This window comes from Rhinopithecus roxellana, chromosome 9 (genome assembly GCF_007565055.1).
Source record: "Rhinopithecus roxellana isolate Shanxi Qingling chromosome 9, ASM756505v1, whole genome shotgun sequence".
NCBI lineage: Eukaryota > Metazoa > Chordata > Mammalia > Primates > Cercopithecidae > Rhinopithecus > Rhinopithecus roxellana.
This window is the reverse complement of record NC_044557.1, coordinates 117,390,032-117,407,991: the sequence shown is the minus strand read 5'-3', so window position 1 is coordinate 117,407,991 and position 17,960 is coordinate 117,390,032. Positions and strand designations below refer to the sequence as shown.

The 17,960-nt window shown below is 43.8% G+C and overlaps 1 protein-coding gene across 2 annotated transcripts in view; it reads right to left on the bottom strand.

Moving 5' to 3' along the window:
• The window catches only part of LY96 (lymphocyte antigen 96), a 118,449-nt gene extending 102,793 nt beyond the window's left edge, over positions 1-15,656 (bottom strand). Inside the window, exons 1-2 of one of the 2 annotated variants that reach the window (XR_004059295.1) lie at positions 15,431-15,633; positions 2,027-2,116 (exon numbers count right to left, since the gene is read on the bottom strand). Coding sequence is in view for 1 of the 2 variants with exons in the window: in XM_010366001.1 (XP_010364303.1) it covers positions 2,027-2,116; positions 15,431-15,542 (202 nt within the window). In the remaining variant the exon portion in view is untranslated. Of the gene's footprint in view, positions 1-2,026; positions 2,117-15,430 lie in introns of both variants that reach the window. The other variant, XM_010366001.1, reaches the window with a different exon arrangement.
• Between the last annotated feature and the right edge of the window lie 2,304 nt (positions 15,657-17,960).

The window sequence follows — 17,960 nt, the reverse complement described above, 5'->3', positions numbered from 1 at the left end:
TTTCGTACTGTCTTACTATCTTGGCCTGGAAAGATACAACCTGTTTCCTGTATGTAAGGGGAAGGGATTCAATTGAAAGTGAGATTACTCATTATGTAAATCATCTTTTATGGCAAATGTGTAGGGGTAAAACCTGCCAACAGACCAGGAAAAAGGAAGAACCTAGGAAAAAGGAAGAAACTGTAGAGCCTTAGCCAAGCAAAACTTTATTTATTTTATCCTTGGCCAGGAAATTGGAGGAAATAGAGTTAATCATCCTTTGCTCTATGCTGTCACTAAGCTCTATTCCTATCACTTCACTTATACCGTACTATCTGCAGATCTGTCTCTCCTATTGCACTGATAGATTCCTGAATTTCAAGAGAATGTCTTATTGGGTGGGCATGGTGGCTCACGCCTGTAATCCCAGCACTTTGGGAGGCCTAGGCGGGTGGATCACTTGAGGTCAGGAGTTCAAGACCAGCCTGGCCAACATGGTGAAACCCCATCTCTACTAAAAATACAAAAATTAGCTGGACTTGGTGGTGGGTGCCTATAATCCCAGCTACACAGGAGGCTGAGGCAGGAGAATGGATTGAACCCAGCAGACAGAGACTGCAGTGAGCCGAGATCATGCCACTGTACTCCAGCCTGGGCAACAGACAGAGACTCTATCTCAAAAAGGAAAAAGAAAAAGAGAGAGAGAGAGAGAATATCTTATCAATGAATTTACAGTGCCTAGCACAATACTTATAATTTACTAAGCATTTTTTAGTGAATAAATGAATGCAGATACGGAGTGTCAAAAAAACAGGTTGAACAACTAGAATCATGAAAATTAAAACACAAGTTTATTGTCTATCAACCCTGGGTTCTCAGTTTTGGTTTGTTGTTGTTGTTGTTGTTGTTGTTTTTCATTTTTCTGGTAAGCCAGATAACTAATATCAGGGAGAAAATGTTTAAGCTTATTTATGTAAAACTACTCTGTAAAGCATTAATATAAAACAAGCTCCAAATCGAAACTAGTATGTGAATACGGTGATAATGACCAGTATGTGAATACGGTGATAATGATGATGATAAAGATTAAAACTAAAGTTTTCTGGGATTCCAGAGCTTACAGGCAAAAAGCAACGTTGGGTAACTGGTAGGAGAAGAAAAAGGTTTGTATCTGCACAGAGATTGAGATATAGCCCCATGCTATCACCCCACCTGTGTTAGTTTTTTCTAAGCTGATAACAAGAAGAGTCAGAGAGAGGAAAACCAAGACACAACACAAAGCAAAACAAAACACATTGCCTTCTGTCATCACATTATTACTGTATTTTTCTCTAGAAAGACCATCTTTAAAAAATTTTAAAGTCCTGGCTTGCTCACACACAGATCTTCCACTAATGGAAACCCAATATTACTTATAGCTAATGATTGACAAAGCATATACCTGTAAAATTATTGGACTTCTGAAGTTATTTCCATTTCTACCCACATGTTCTTGTGTAATCCTCTCCCAATAGTATGGGCTAGCCTAGTGATTTGCTTCTAACCAATAGAACACAGCAAAGTTGATGGAGTGTTACTTCCATGATTATGCTACATAAGATTGTGAATTTTGCCTAGTTAGCTGACTGTCCCCCTTGCTGGCTTTGAAAAAGCAAGCAGCCATATTGAAAATGCCCATGTGGTAAGGAACTGACGGTGGCCAACAGCCATCAAGGGACTGAATACTAACAACTGAATACAGACAACAGCTGCATGAGCTTAGAAGTATAATTTCCTAGTTGAGCCTCAGAAGGAACTCCAGCCTGGCAAACACCTTGATTGTAGCCTTATGGTAGACCTTGAAGCAGACACAGGTAAGCCATGCCCAGAATACTGATCAACAAAGATGATGAGATAATAAATGTGTGCTGTGTTAAGCCACAAAGATCATGGTAATTTGTTATACAGCAATAGATAACGAACACAAGTATATTTGAAACACAATCATTTATCATTGATATTTCTTAACTCCTTTGATTGGTCTATAAAAGCAAAAATTTGGACTTACTTGGAATGTAGAAAATGTGCAACAATCCTCTGGATCCCTTCAATTCTATGCAGGGATTAACATTAATTGAAATTGGGTATTGCATTTTATCTAAAAGCAATAAAGATAATGTCAATAAATTACTACAAATCATCTCCAGTAAGTATAGTATTCTGGATATCAGCCTTTTAAGATTAATTTTGCATTAAAATCATAAAATAAGAAAAATTGATGACGCTTGAAAATGTCTCCCCAGAGGAATGACATCAGCAGCGTGTCAGAATCAGAAGCCCTGAACTCTTCTTGCCTCCACTAACACAACAATTTACAGAAAAATTCCCTTTGTGAGAAATCAAACTAATTGAAAGACTCCTGCACCCAAGGAGAACTCAAAACCAGATTCAACAAAGCCAGTAGGGAGACTTGGGACATTCTTTAAACAGAGATTATTACCCTGGTGTGCTGTTATACAATCAGGAAGAGACCCCCCACCCCCAGCTCCTAGCTCCACCCTTGGGAGGAAAGAAGTTGTTTCACATGTCCAGAACCCCAACTTTTTCACGAGGGCTCCCCAGAGGACTGGCTTCTGTCTTGCCAGTCTTGGAGTTCCGATGAGTCTGGCACAGTCTACCACCCAGGGGAGAATAAAGGCAGTGTCTTGGGCAGATAGGCATCATTGATCCTCCCCTCTGCTCAGCACAAACTGAGCAGAGGAAAAATCTTAGTTCTCAGCTTTCTCCTGGGGAGGGAGAGTTAATCCGTGCATCCAGCACCCCAACTTCTCTGGGGATCCCAAAACACATCTTTCTCATCAGTCCTAGAGCTCTGACAGATCTGGCATAGTCTAGCTGCCTGGCAGGGGAATGGAGACAACAGATTGGGCTGGTAGATGCCACAGTTCCCTCCACCACCCCATCTCTGGCTCAGCACAGAATAGGTGGACAAAAAAACACAGCTGCCTGCATCTCCCTGAAGTGAGAAAGAGTTGGTAGAGGACCCCAGAATCTCCCCAGGCTAATAGTGAAGTGGGAAATTAAAGAAAGCAAGAAAAATAAAAATAAAATTAAAAAGAGAAAGAAATAAGCTTTTCTGTGTTAGGCCAACTCATCTCAAAGGCAGTAGCAGGCAAGGCCCAGCCCCAGGAAAAGTCTTGATAAACACTATCTGAGAAGCTAGGACACAAAGGAATGTGCTCAGCATTCCCTCAACATAGGGAGAGGAAAAACAAATTTTCCTTTCTTTTATGGTATGAGTTTATAGATTCTTGCTCTCTGTAACTAGTAACTTCAAGTATTCTGTTTTATTTAAGAAGTACAGTGAAGGTCATGAGAAGCCTGAGCAGGCCTGAACTATAGCCATCTGGGCACCATGGTGAAGATTATGAGATAAACCACTGCAAGGCTCTTTTGAACAAAACCTAGATAACAGACATCTGGGTTGCATAGCAATGATCATGTGTAATCCTGAGTTATGAACCTGTCTCAATTTGATTAATTGTTCTGCCTCTATATCCTTGCTTTCGTGCCACTGTAAGCCTGCTTCAAGCTAGCCTCCCCCCTTTTAGAAGTGTGTATAAAAGTCAAGTCCTGTCTTTGTTCTGGGCCCAGTTTTTAGATGTTAAGTCTGCTGGGTCTGAGTGCATTCAATAAAGATCCTCCTGCTTTACCCTGAGGTCTCTCTCATCCTCCTGATTCCCACAACAATAGGTGTGGGTTATGTTCCTGTGTGAGGCCAATTTGTGAAGACTGAAAGAGATGTCTGCTTTGTAATGTGCAGATGCCAAACAGAGAAACAAGGAAAATGAAAGATCAGGCAAAAATGTTTCAAACAAAGGAGCAAGACACATCTTCCTCACTTATGCTAAGGAAATGAAGTTATATGATTTACCTGACAGACAATTTGAAATACCTCTTATAAAGATGCTCACTGAAGTCAAGAGAACAATACATGAATGTAGTGAGAACTTCAATAAGAAGAAAGAAAACATTTTAAAAGACCACACAGAAATCATGGAGCTGAAGGCTAGGCATGGTGGCTCATGCCTGTAATCCCAGCACTCTGGGAGGCCAAGGCGGGTGGATCACCTGAGGTCAGGAGTTTTAGACCAGCCTGGCCAACATGGCGAAACCCCATCTCTATGAAAAAAAATACAAAAATTAGCTGGGTGTGGTGGCATGTGTCTGTAATCCTAGCTACTTGGGAGGCTGAGGCTGGAGAATCGCTTGAACCCAGGAGGTGGAGATTGCAGTGAGCCAAGATTGCACCACTACACTCCAGCCTAGGTGACAGAACAAGATGCTGTCTCAAAAAAAAAGAAAGAAAGAAAGAAAAAGAAATCATGGAACTGAGGAACACAATAACTGAACTAAAAAAGTTCACTAGAGGGGTTCAGCAGCAGACTAGACCAAGTAGATGAAAGGATCAGTGAACTCAGAGACAGATCACTGCAAAAGGATTCAATCAGAGGAGCAAAAGGAAAAAATAATTTAAAAGAGTGAAGAAAACTTAAAGTAATGGTGAGATACTACCAACCAGAACCATATATGCATTATGAGAGTTCCAGAAGTGGGAGAAAAAAAGAACAGACTACAGAAAGTTTATTCAAAGAAATAATGGCTATAATCTCAGCCACTCGGGAGGCTGAGTCACAAGAATCACTTGAGCCCAGGAGGCAGAGGTTGCAGTGAGCCGAGATCATGCCACTGTACTCCAGCCTGGATGAAAGACCAAGACTCTGTCTCAAAAAAGAAAAAGAAAGAAAGAAAGAAAGAAGAGAGAGAGAGAGAGGAGAGAGAGGAGAGAGAGAGAGAGAGAAGGAAGGAAGGAAGGAAGGAAGGAAGGAAGAAGGAAGGAAGGAAGGAAGGAAGGAAGGAAGGAAGGAAGGAAGGAAGGAAGGAAGGAAGGAAGGAAGGAGGAAGGGAGGAAGGGAGGAAGGGAGGAAGGAAGGACTGAAAACTTCCCAAATCTAGGGAAGAAAATGGAAATAATGGAAATACAAATCCAAGAAGCCCAATGAAATAGTTTTGTTTGTTGGTTTGTTTTTAAATACGGGGGTCTGCTCTGTCACCCAAGCTGGAGTGCAGTGATGTAATCATAGCTCGTTGCAGCTTCTAACTCCTGGGCTCAAGTGATCCTCTTACCAATAGCTGAGACTACAGGTGCATACCACCACACTCACCTAAGTTTTTTATTTTTATTTTATTTTTATTATTTTTTATTTTTTTGTAGAGATGAGGTCTCACTATGTTGCTTAGGCTGGTCTTGAACTCCTGGACTCAAGTGATCTTCCTGCCTCAGCATCCCAAAGTGCTGGAATTACAGGCATAAGTCTGTAATTCTCAAGATTTCTCAACAACCAGAACCATGAGCCAAATAAATTTCTGTTTATTATAAATTATCCAGTCTTATGTATTCTGTTGTAGCAGCAAAAAACAAATGAAGATAGAAAATTGGTGCCAGAGAAGTGAGGTGTTGCTGTAACAGGTACCTAAAAATATGGAAACAGCTTTGAAAATGGATAATAGGCAGAGGTTGGAAGAGTTTGGAGGAACAGGCTAGAAAAAATTCCATATTGCCATGAACAGAGCATTAAGGGCAATTCTGATGCGGGCTCAGAAGAAGGGAAGAAATGTAGGGAAAGTCTGGAAATTCTTAGGGATTACTTAAGTGGTCATAATCAGAATGTTGGTAGAAATGTGGAAGGTAAAGGCAGTTCTGATGAGGCCTCAGACACAAATGAAAAACAAGGTACTGGAAACTGCAATAAAGGCCATCCTTGCTACACAGTTGCAAAGAACTTGATGGACTTTTGTCTGTTTCCTAAAACTGTGTGAAAAGTAGAACTTAAGAGCAAGAATCTATACTGTCTGATAGAAGAAATAGATACGCAGGAAAGTGCTCAAGGTGCTGCACGGCTTCTTTTGGCCACTTATAGTAAAATTCGGTAACGAAATTAGTATGGATAGAAGGGAGCCAAGTGTTCTTCTACATCAAGACAGTGGGAGAATGACCTGAAAGGCATTTCAAAGATCATTAAGATAGGCTAGGACTTTTGAGGGCAAGGTCATATATGAAAAGCCCATAGTCAACATCATACTCAATGGTGAAAAACTGAAAGTTTTTCCTCTAAGATCAGGAACAAGGCAATGATGTCCATTCTCACCACTCTTGGTCAACATAGTACTAGAAGTCCTAGCCAAAGCAATTAGTCAAGAAAAAACAAAAAAGGCATCCAAATTGGAAGGGAAGAAGTAAAATTATCTTTTTGCAGATGACATGGTCTTATATATAGAAATCCCTAAAGACTTCATTAAAAATTGTTACAGCTGGCTGGACATGGTAGCTCATGCCTGTAATCTCAGCACCTTGGGAGGCAGAGGTGGAAGGATCACATAAGGCCAGGAGTTCAAGACTAGCCTGGGCAACATAGCAAGACCCTGTCTCTATTACAAACTTTAAAATTTTTACAGAAAATAAAAATGTAAAAAATTGTTAGAACTAATAAATGAATTCTGCAAAATTGCAGGATATAAAATGAACCTACAAAAATCAGTAATGTTACTATACACTATCAACAAGCTATTAGGCCTGGTGCAGTGGCTCACACCTGTAACCCCATCACTTTGGGAGGCCGAGACAGGAGAATCACTTGAGTCCAGGAATTCAAGACCAGCCTGGACAACATGGCAAAACCCCATCTGTACAAAAAATACAAAAATTAGCCAGATGTGATGGTGCATGCCTGTAGCTACTCAGGAGGCCGAGGTGGGAGGATCACTTGGGCCCAGAGAGTCAAGTCAGCAGTGAGCCAAGATTTTGCCACTGCTCTCCAGCCTGGGCAACAGATTGAGACCCTGTTTCAAAAAAATTAATATTGCCAGGTGTGGTGGCTCACGCCTGTAATCCCAGCACTTTGGGAGGCCGAGGAGGGTGATCACCTGAGGTCAGGAGTTTGAGACCAACCTGGCCAACATGGTGAAACCCCATCTCTACTAAAAATACAAAAATTAGCCAGGTGTGGTGGCAGGTGCCTGTCGTCCCAGCTACTCAGGAGGCTGAGGCATGAGAATGCCCACTGCGTTCCAGCCTGGGCAACAGAGCAACACTCTGCCTCAGAAAAAAAAAAAAAAAAAAATTATAACAAGCTATCTGGAAAACAAATTAGAAAAACAATCCAATTTACAATGGTACCAGGAGGAATACAATAAACTTCACTAAGGAAGTTAAAGACTTGTATAGTAAAAGCAACAAAATAAATTGATCAAAGAAATTAACAGGACGAAAACAACCAGAAAGATATCCCTTGCTCATAGATTGGAAGACAACGTTGCTAAAATGTTCATACCATCCAAAGTGTTCTACAGATCCAGATTTGAAGCAATCTCTGTCAAAATCCTAATGGTATTTGTTGTTGTTGTTGTTGTTGTTGTTGTTGTTGTTGTTGTTGAGAGAGAGAGAGACACAGGATTTCACTCTGTCACCCAGGATAAAGTGTAGTGGCACAATCATAGCTCACAGCAACCTCAAACTCCTGGGCTCAAGTGATTCTCCCACCTCAATCTCCTGAGTAGCTAGTACTACAGGTGTATGCCACCACACCCAGTGAATTTTTTTTTCATTTTTTTGTAGAGATGGGGCCTCACTATGTTGCTCAGGCTGGTCTTGAACTCCTGGCTTCAAGCGATCCTCTCACTTCAGCCTCTCAAAGCACTAGGATTATAGGAATGAGACACCACGCCTGGCACCAATGACATTTTTTTACAGAACTAGAAAAAAAATAACTATAAAATGTATACAGAATTTGTGATATTGTAAAATAATAAGAAATACATATTTTGTCTTTGCCCCAGTTTCTGGCACAGAGATCCTAAAATCCTGTAGTTTACAGAACAATGGGAGTGGTAAGAGAATTTTTTTGTCCTAACATTTGATGTTTGATGCCAATTTCTTGCCCAAAGCTTCTAGTTCCTTGGACTGTCCTGGGCAATAGCAGCGTCTTTTTTTCTAATGGTGACTCTTGGTGGGTTCATGGATAAGGGCCAGTTACCAGAAAGACCAAGCCGTGATGAGAAGCTTGGAACTTTTAGCCCCACCTCCCATCCTGCAGGAAGGAGAGAGGGACTACAGACAGAGTTAACATTCGATTATGCCTACATGATGAACCCCCCCATAAAAATTTCTGAATGACAGGGTTAGGAGAGCTTCTGGGTTGATGAATATGTGGAGATGCTAGGAGGATGGTGCGCCCAGAGAGGACATGGACATTCTGGTTCCCTTATCCTGCACCTTACCTTATGTATCTCTTTTATCTGGCTATTTGTCTGTATCCTTTGTATTAATAATATCCTTTATAATAAACCAGTAAAGGCCGGGCGCAGTGGCTCAAGCCTGTAATCCCAGCACTTTGGGAGGCCGAGACGGGCGGATCACGAGGTCAGGAGTTCGAGACCATCCTGGTGAACACGGTGAAACCCCGTCTCTACTAAAAAATACAAAAACTAGCCGGGCGAGGTGGCGGCGCCTGTAGTCCCAGCTACTCTGGAGGCTGAGGCAGGAGAATGGCGTAAACCCGGGAGGCGGAGCTTGCAGTGAGCTGAGATCTGGCCACTGCACTCCAGCCTGGGCGACAGAGCAAGACTCCGTCACAAAAAAAAAAAAAAATAATAATAATAATAATAATAATAATAAACCAGTAAACATAAATGAGTGTTTCCTTGTGTTCTGAGAGCTAGTCTAATAAATGATCAAACCCAAGAAAGGGGAACCTCCAATTTATAGCCAGTGAGAACCACAGGTGTCAAACTAGGGCTTGCACATGGCATCTGAGCTGAGAGGCAAACTTGTGGGAAGGACCCCCTAGTGGGTGGGATCTGACTGTAACTCTAGATCCTGAGGAGTCTTGGAGGTCTTGGTATAAAGCTGAGATTTCACTCTAATTGTAGTGAAAAGCTACTGGAGGATTTTCAGCAGGAGAAGTCACATTATCTGACTTATTTTCATTTTGCAAAGATCTCTCTGGCCTCTGTGCCAAGAATAGATTGTATGGTGGCAAAAACTGAAGCAGAGGGAGGGCAATTTAAGAGGTTTTTGTAGAGGCCAAGGAGAGACAAATGTGGCATGAGTGTTAGAGAGCAGTGAGAAGCACTTGGATATAGAATAGAATCTGAAGATCATGAAAACAGGAATGACTAATACAATAATGTAATAGGTGAGGGAAAGAGATACTTAAGGATACTTCTGGTCTGGGCCCTAAGGAATTAGGTGGATGATGAGATGGAGAAGACTTAGACAGAAACAGGTTTAAGGCCAGACACGGTGGCTCATGCCTGTAATCCCAACACGTTGGGAGGCCAAAGCAGGCTGAACCCCTAAAATCAGGAGTTCAAGATCAGCCTGGTGTCTATTTAAAAAATACAGGTCGGGCGTCGTGGCTCACGCCTGTAATCCCAGCACTTTGGGAGGTCCAGGTGGGCAGATCGCCTGAGGTCAGAAGTTTGAGACCAGCCTGACCAACATGGTAAAACCCCATCTCTACTAAAAATAGAAAAATTAGCTGGGCGTGGTGGCGCACTCCTGTAATCCCTGCTACTCAGAAAGCTGAGGCAGGAGAACTGTGTGGTGGCACACTCCTGTAATCCCTGCTACTGAGAAAGGGAGGCAGAGACTGCTGTGGGCCAAGATCGTGCCACTGCACTCCAGCCTGGGTGACAGGGAAAGACTCCATCTCAAAAAAGTAAATCCCATCCCAAAAAATACAGAAATTAGCTAGGACCAGGCGTAGTGGCTCACGCCTGTAATCCCAGAACTTTAGGAGGCCAAGGTGGGCAGATCATTTGAAGTCAGGAGTTCAAGACCAGCCTGGCCAACATGGTGAAACCTCATCTCTACTAAAAACACAAAACAATAGCCAGGCATGGTGATGCACACCTGCAGCCCCAGCTACTTGTGTGGCTGAGGCACGAAAATCACTTGAACCTGGGAGGTGGAGGTTGCAATGGGCTGAGATTGCACCACTGCACTCCAGCCTGGGTGACAGATCGAGACTCTGTCTCAAAAAAAAAAAAAAAAAGAAAAGAAAGAAAGAAAAGAAACAGGTTTTAGGCCTAGCATGGTGGCTCATGCATGTAATTTCAGCACTTTGGAAGGCCGAGGCAGGAGAATTGCTTGAGCCCAGGGGTTGGGACTGACCTGGGCAGCACAGCAAGACCCTGTCTCTACAAAAAATTTAAAAATTAGCGAGGTTCGGTCTTGCTCTGTTGTCCAGACTGGAGTGCAGTGGCACAAACATGGCTCTCTGCAGCCTTGACCTCCTGGGCTCAAGCCATCCTCCTGCCTCAGCCTCCTGAGTAGCTGGGCTATACTACAGGTGAGTGCCATCACATCTGGCTGGCCATCCTGATTTAAAATGCAGCCCCCCAGCTTCTCTACCTTTGCATCGTTGCACCCTCTACCCCGCACCCTCCAGCCTTATTTTTCTTTCACAGCAATTACCACCATCTGACATGCTGAATATTTTACTGAATCCATAAGGGCAGGGACTTTTGTCTTCGTTGTTAACTCAATTATCTCCTCCGTTCCTAGAGTAGGCGCATGCTAAATGCTCAGAGAATATTGGTTTCATTAAATAATCTATTAATTCCTTGGATTTTCTAACCATCTGTAGCAAAAAAAAGATTAGAACTGAGACCAACGACTCGGGATCATAGGAGAGCATGTGCCTAAGGCCCTGGAAACCAACTCATACACCCACATTTTTTGCCTTTCCCAAAATTGGGAGAATAAATCAGCCAATTTTTGTCATTTCTGTATATTATGGACTGACAGAAATGTGTCCTCATTCCCCCGTCCCCATTCATATGTTGAGGCTCCAGTCCCTCCGAATGTCACTGCATTTGGAGACAGTGCCTTTAAAGAGGTAATTAAGTTAAAATGAGGCTGTTAGGATGGGCCCTAATCCAATCTTGCTGGTGTTCTTACAAGAAGAGGAAATTTGAACACACAAAGAGACACCAGGGATGTGCACACACAGAGGAAAGGCCATGGGAGGACACAGTGAGAAAGCAGCCAGCTGCGAGTGTCTTAGTCCACTTTGTGCTGCTATAACAGAATATTGGTGTCTGGGTACCTCATAAAGAACAGAAATTTACCATCCTGGCTAACACAGTGAAACCCCATCTCTACTAAAAATGCAAAAAAATTAGCAGGGCGTAGTGGCGGGTGCCTGTAGTCCCAGCTACTCGGGAGACTGAGGCAGGAGAATGCTGTGAACCCAGGAGGTGGAGCTTGCAGTGAACCGAGATTGCGCCACTGCACTCCAGCCTGGGCGACTGAGCGAGACGCCATCTCAAAAAAAAAAAAAGAATAGAAATTTATTTCTCACAGTTCTGGAGGCTGGTAAGTTCCATGTCAAGGTACTGGCATCTGACAAGGAACTTCTTGCTGTCTCATCTGCTGGTGGAGGAGCAAAAGGGCAAGAGGGGGCAAAAGCAAGAGACATATGGGGGCTAAACTTGTCCTTTTATAAGAAACTTACTCCCTCAATAATGACATTAATTTATTCACGAGAGGAAGAGCCTCCATGGCTTAATCACCTCTTAAAGGTCCCACCTCTTAATATCATCACAATGGCAATTAAATTTCAACATGAGTCTGCAAGGGCACAAAATTCAAAACACAGCAGCAAGCCAAGGAGAGAGGTCTCAGGAGAACCCAATTATGCAGACACCTTGATCTTGGACTTCTACCCTCCAGAACTGTGAAAAAATAGATGTTTGTTGTTTAAGCCATCCAGTCTGCGGTATTTTGTTATGGCACCTGAACTAATTAAGACACTGTAGCCCTGAATCAGTGGCTCAGGCCTGTAATCCCAGCACTTTGGGAAACTGAGGAAGGGAGATTGCTTAAGTCCAGGAGCTCAAAACCAGCATGGACAACATGGCAAAACTCCGTCACTACAAAAAATTTGAAAATTAGCCAGACATGGCCGGGCGCGGTGGCTGAAGCCTGTAATCCCAGCACTTTGGGAGGCCGAGATGGGCGGATCACGAGGTCAGGAGATCGAAACCATCCTGGCTAACACGGTGAAACCCCGTCTCTACTAAAAAAATACAAAAAACTAGCCGGGCGACGTGGCGGCGCCTGTAGTCCCAGCTACCCGGGAGGCTGAGACAGGAGAATGGCGTGAACCCGGGAGGCGGAGCTTGCAGTGAGCTGAGATCCGGCCATAGCACTCCAGCCTGGGTGACAGAGCGAGACTCCGTCTCAAAAAAAAAAAAAAAAAAAAAAAAAGAAAATTAGCCAGACATGATGGTGCAGGCCTGTCGTCCCAGCTACTTGGGAGGCTGAAGTGGGAAAATCACTTGAGCCTCAGAGTTTGAGGCTGCAGTGAGCCATGATTGTACCATTGCACTCCAGCCTGGGTGAGAGAGCAAGACCCTGTGCTTAAAAAACTATACACTTAGATGCCCAGCAGCTTGACCAAATGGAAATTTATCTCTGCTTTTTCATGGAGATCATCATCACAGTGAATCAGAGGTTGTTGTCACCAACACCCTCACAATAGTACCTAGCAGAATCACAATAGTACCTAGAGGAATCAGTGCTTCCCACAGGTAATGCATTTTTGGCCTGGCGGGATGGATTCTCTCAGGCTGGGAAGGCAGTCATACATATGGCAGTGGGGATGGCAGCAAGCAGCATCTTGCTGTAGATGTGTATTCCAGTGGCTTGTCCACAGTCCCTTTGACAGTGGGGCAGCAGGAAAGGACCACAGGATTTCTCAGAGAGAAAGAAGGAAGATCCTCCTTCATAAAGTCAAATCAAATTAGCCGGGCATGGTGGTGCACGCCTGTAATCCCAGCTATTTACGAGGCTGAGGCGCGAGAATTGCTTGAACCCAGGAGGCAGAGGTTGCAGTGAGCTGAGATCATACTACTGCACTCCAGCCTAGACAGAGTGAGACTGTCTCAAAGAAAAAAAAAATTAGAAAGTCAAATAAAAAGATAAACCAATGGTGATGGTTTCACAGCAACGTGCATATACTTAATACAATTGAGCCAAACACTCAAAAATGATTAAAATGTGAAATTTTAAGCCAGGTGCAGTGGCTCATATCTGCAATCCCAGGACTTTGGGAGGCCAAGGTGGGAGAATCTCTTGAGCCCAGGAGTTCTAGACCAGCCTGGGCAATATAGCAAGACTCCATCTCTACAAAAAAATTAATAATTAGGCCAGCTGCGGTGGCTCATGTCTGTAATCCCAACACTTTCGGAGGCCGAGGTGGGCGGATCACCTGAGGTCAGGAGTTCGAGGCCAGCCTGGTCAACATGGCAAAACCCTGTCTCTACTAAAAATACAAAAATTATAGGTGGTGGGCACCTATAATCCCAGCTACTCAGGAGGCTGACACAGGAAAATCGCTTGAACCCGGGAGGCAGTTGTTGCAGTGAGCCAAGATCACGCCATTGCACTCCAGCCTGGGCAACAAGAGTGAAACTAAAAAACAAAAAAAATTAATTAATAATTAGCCAAGTTAATTAATTAACCAAGACACATGGTGGCACATGTCTGTAGTCCCAGCTACTAGAAAGGCTGAGCTAGGGGGATGGCTTGAGCCAGGGAAGTGTAGGTTGCAGTTAGTGGAGATCATGCCACTGACTCCAGCCTGCACAACAGAGCAAAACCCTGTCTCAAAAATAAATGATAAAATATGATAAAATGTGAAATGTTTTTAAAAGACAAATTGAGTTATTGTTAAGAAAAGACTAAAAGCTAAATAATAATACAAAATGTTATATCCATAAAGATCATATAAAGAGTGGCATAAGCCGGGTGAGGTGGTTCATGCCTGTAATCCCAGTACTTTGGGAGGCCGGGGCGGGCGGATCACGAGATCAGGAGATTGAAACTATCCTGGTCAACATGGTGAAACCCTGTGTCTACTAAAATACAAAAAACAAAAATTAGCCAGGTGCTGTGGCATGCACCTGTAGTCCCAGCTACTCAGGAGGCTGAGGCAGGGGAATGATTTGAACTTGGGAGGCAGAGGTTGCAATGAGCCAAAGTCATGCCACCGCACTCCAGCCTGGCAACAGAGCAAAACTCCGTGCGTGCGCGCACACACACACACAGGCACACACACACAGAGTGGCATAATTCGCACATGGTACAAAAGGGCCAAAACAGGAAAGGGAAGTGGGGGCCAAGTAGAGTAGGAGCCTTGCTGGAAGAGCGGAATGCAAAAGGATCTTGTAGCATGGAGAGATTTTAGAGATACGTTGAGAGGGAATTCAGTGCAACCCACCAGGAGAAGAAGGGCCATGGTGTGTGACTGGCCACATTCCTAAGTCTTCTTCTCACATGTGGCAATTATCCCAATTTCCCGAAAGTCACTTTATATTAGCATTTGGCAGAGCATGTTTCTCAAGAGAGTTAACATACCCTCCAGACTAAAAACCAAACAAACAACAAATGAAATTGAAAATGTTGTGGTCAAACAGGTACTTTTACTGCAGAACTTCTCAGAACTCAAAGTACATCTGTAAATCTCTCCCAGATGATTAGGCCATAGATCCTATTTTCCCAAAAGAATCTTAAAGAACTGGTATTTTGGGAAGCACCACTTTAAACCTTCCGGATAGTGCCAGTGGGTGGAAAAGGGCAGCCAACCCACGGTGAGCCGCACGGTGGAAAGTACCGAACCAAAACAGCTGTCAGGCCTGACACTGTGCCTTCAGACCCGAGGACGCTTGCTAATGAGCAGCTGGGGCAGCGGACAGTGATACAGCCAGTGAATAGCATTAGGGTATGGCTGACTCCAAAAAAAAATTAAGAGTATTGTCTTTACGTGACCCTGTGCTAAAAAACTTCACCTCACAACACCCTTATCAAGTAGGCTACAAAATCACTTTCACTTTAGTGCTAAAAAGGCTGGAGTACTTTGCTTCAGGTCACACAGCTAGTGACAGAAACAGGCTTACATCCAGTTAGGGAGATGGTTCCAAGAGCCCTCAAAAGTCACAGCTTGGAGCAGAAATCAACTACAGGAAGCAGCTGGGACTGCTCTACCATCTCAAGAAGAAGAACTAGTAAGTGTCAAGGCTGAGGCGAAAGCTCAGAAGCAGACGGTTTTACTGAAACTGGGCAGAACGCAAAACTGGGCTCAGGGTAGAGAAAGATGACACAGGGAACAGAAGCACTTGGAGGTCAAGCACAACACAGTTTAGAGACTCGCGAGCTCTGTGAGGGGTTGAAAAGATTCTCACAGGGCAGCTGCCAGCTATTGCTTTTCCTGGTGGCGGCGTCCACCACAGCAGCTGGAACACACTGACATTTCCTGTGTTTCAGCCACAACAGTGTAAGGTTCTTGTGAAAACTTACCCTCAAAATAGTTGATGCTACAATGATTTGTTTTGCAGTTTTACTTACCACAGTAGGTGTATGAAATACTTGCGTCAGATGAGTTGCAGACCCAATAGTGCTTCTGAGCTTCAGTAAATATGGAAGAAAATAGGGTGGAAAAAAACAGAAATGGTAACATGATTCAATATCTCCAAAACTTTACAAATGCAAAGAGGATCAATAACTAATCATCAGACTCTTCCTTTTCAGTAAGCAGAAAAGATTTAACTTAGTCATCAGTCACATGATTTCTGAGTTCCTATCCAACTGTTTCCTCTTTTTGTGTGTGTGTGCTTAACATTTGAGCACTTCCTGCAAAGGAAGAAAGAAAAATGATTTAGAATGTACTCTTCAAACACTTACTGTAAATGAGAGTGATCAAAGCCTTAAAAATAAAACAAGACACTTTGGCCAGGTGTGGTGGCTCACGCCTGTAATCTCAGCATTTTGGGAGGCCAAAGCAGGTGGATCACTTGAGGTCAGGAGTTCAAGACCAGCCTGGCTGATGTGGTGAAACCCATCTCTACTAAAAATACAAAAATTAGCCAGGTGTGATTGGCGCACTCCTGTAATCCCAGCTATTCAGAAGGCTAAGGAAGGAGAATCACTTGAACCTGGGAGGCAGAGTTTGCAGTGAGCCAAGATGGCACCACTGTACTCCAGCCTGGGCAACAGAACTCCATTTCGAAAAAATTTTTTAAATGAAAAATAAAATAAAATAAACAAGACACTTCCCAGTCAACTGTAACAAAACCAGTCCCTAGGTCCCCCTGAAAGTCTCAACAGACAGGAACTCCTTTTCCCTCTGCATTGCTTTTCTCTCCCACAGCTCTGTATACCAGCAGTTCCCAACATTTTTGGCCTCAGGGACCAGTTTCTTGGAAGACAATTTTTCCACGGACTGAGGGGATGGGGAGGGATGGTTTCGGGGTGAAACTGTTCCACCCTAGATCATCAGGCATTAGATTATCATAAGGAGCATGCAACCTAGATCCCTTGCATGTATACTTCATAACAAGGTTCCTGCTCCCCGCTGGGAATCTAATGCTGCTGCTGGTCTGACAGGAGCTGGAGCTCAGGTGGTAATGCTCGCTCACCTGCTGCGCACCTCCAGCTGTGCAGCCCAGTTCCTAACAAGCCACAGCCAGATTCCTAACAGGCCATGGACTGGTACTGGTCCATGGCCCCCAGGGAATGGGGACTCCTGCTTTATAAAACAAATTCTCAGCCGGGCATAGTGGCTCCTGCCTGTCATCCCAGCATTTTGGGATACTAAGGCAGGTGGATCACTTGAGGTCAGGAGTTCAAGACCAGCCTGGCTAACATGGTGAAATTCTGTCTCTACTAAAAATACAAAAATTAGCGAGGCATGGTGGCGCACACCTGTAGTCCCAGCTACTCAGGAGGCTGAGGCAGGAGAATCGCTTGAACCCAGGAGGCAGAGGTTGCAGTGAGCCAAGATCGGGCCACTGCACTCCAGCCTGGGCGACAGAGTGAGACTTGGTCTCAAAAACAAACAAACAGGCCGGGCGCAGTGGCTCACCTCTGTAAATACCAGCACTTTGGGAGGCCAAGGTGGGCAGATCACCTGAGGTCAGGAGTTTGAAACCAGCTTGGCCAACACAGTGAAACCCTGTCTCTACTAAAAATACAAAAATTAGCCAGGTGTGGTGGCAAGTGCCTGTAGTCCCAGTTAATCAGGAGGCGGAGGCAAGAGAATTGCTTGAACCCAGGAAGTGAAGGTTGCAGTGAGCCAAAATCATGTCACTGCACTCCAGCCTGGGTGACAGAGCGAGACTCCATCTCAAAAAACAACAATAACAACAACAAATCAAATTATCATGGCCCAGAGAGCTGCACCTATGGATCTGAAGTGAACAGTCTCATGGGAACTATTTCTTTTCAGCAGCAGGTTTAGTTACAGGACACAACAGGGCCAGATAAGACCCCAAACAGGGGACACTAGCTGTAATTCTGTGCTGTGGGCAGGGACTCCACCAGTCTTAATAATGCATTCACCTACAACAAGCTAGACCTCAAGAGAATGTTTTGAGTCCTAATAATGAAATGTCATCATTTTGTTGTGACATGTATTTCATTTCAAAACTCTTACTCCATTTTAGAAAGCCAGTTATTCCTTTAGATATTTTGCTACTTGAAATCCTTTATAGGATATAGTTTAGGGTTAGTAGCCAAAAATGGCATGGAAGTTTGGCTAAAAATCTGCACACTTAAGAAGAAAATAATCATATGTTGGCAAAAATATTTTAAAACAGAAATGTGTTTCTTTCCATTTTTTTAGAGACAAAGTCTCACTGTGTTGCCCAGGCTGGGGTGCAGTGGTTATTCTCCGATGTGATCCTAACACACTGCAGCCTCAAATTCCTGGGCTCAGCTGGGACCACAGGTTTGAGCCATGGCTGTTGGCCCTGCCATTTTCAAAAATGCAAAAGTCCAAGGGAGGAGGGGGAAATAGGGAGTTGTTCAATGGGCATAGAGTCTCAGGTTGACAAGATGAAAGAGTTCTAGAGATCTGTTGCACAACAATGTGAATATA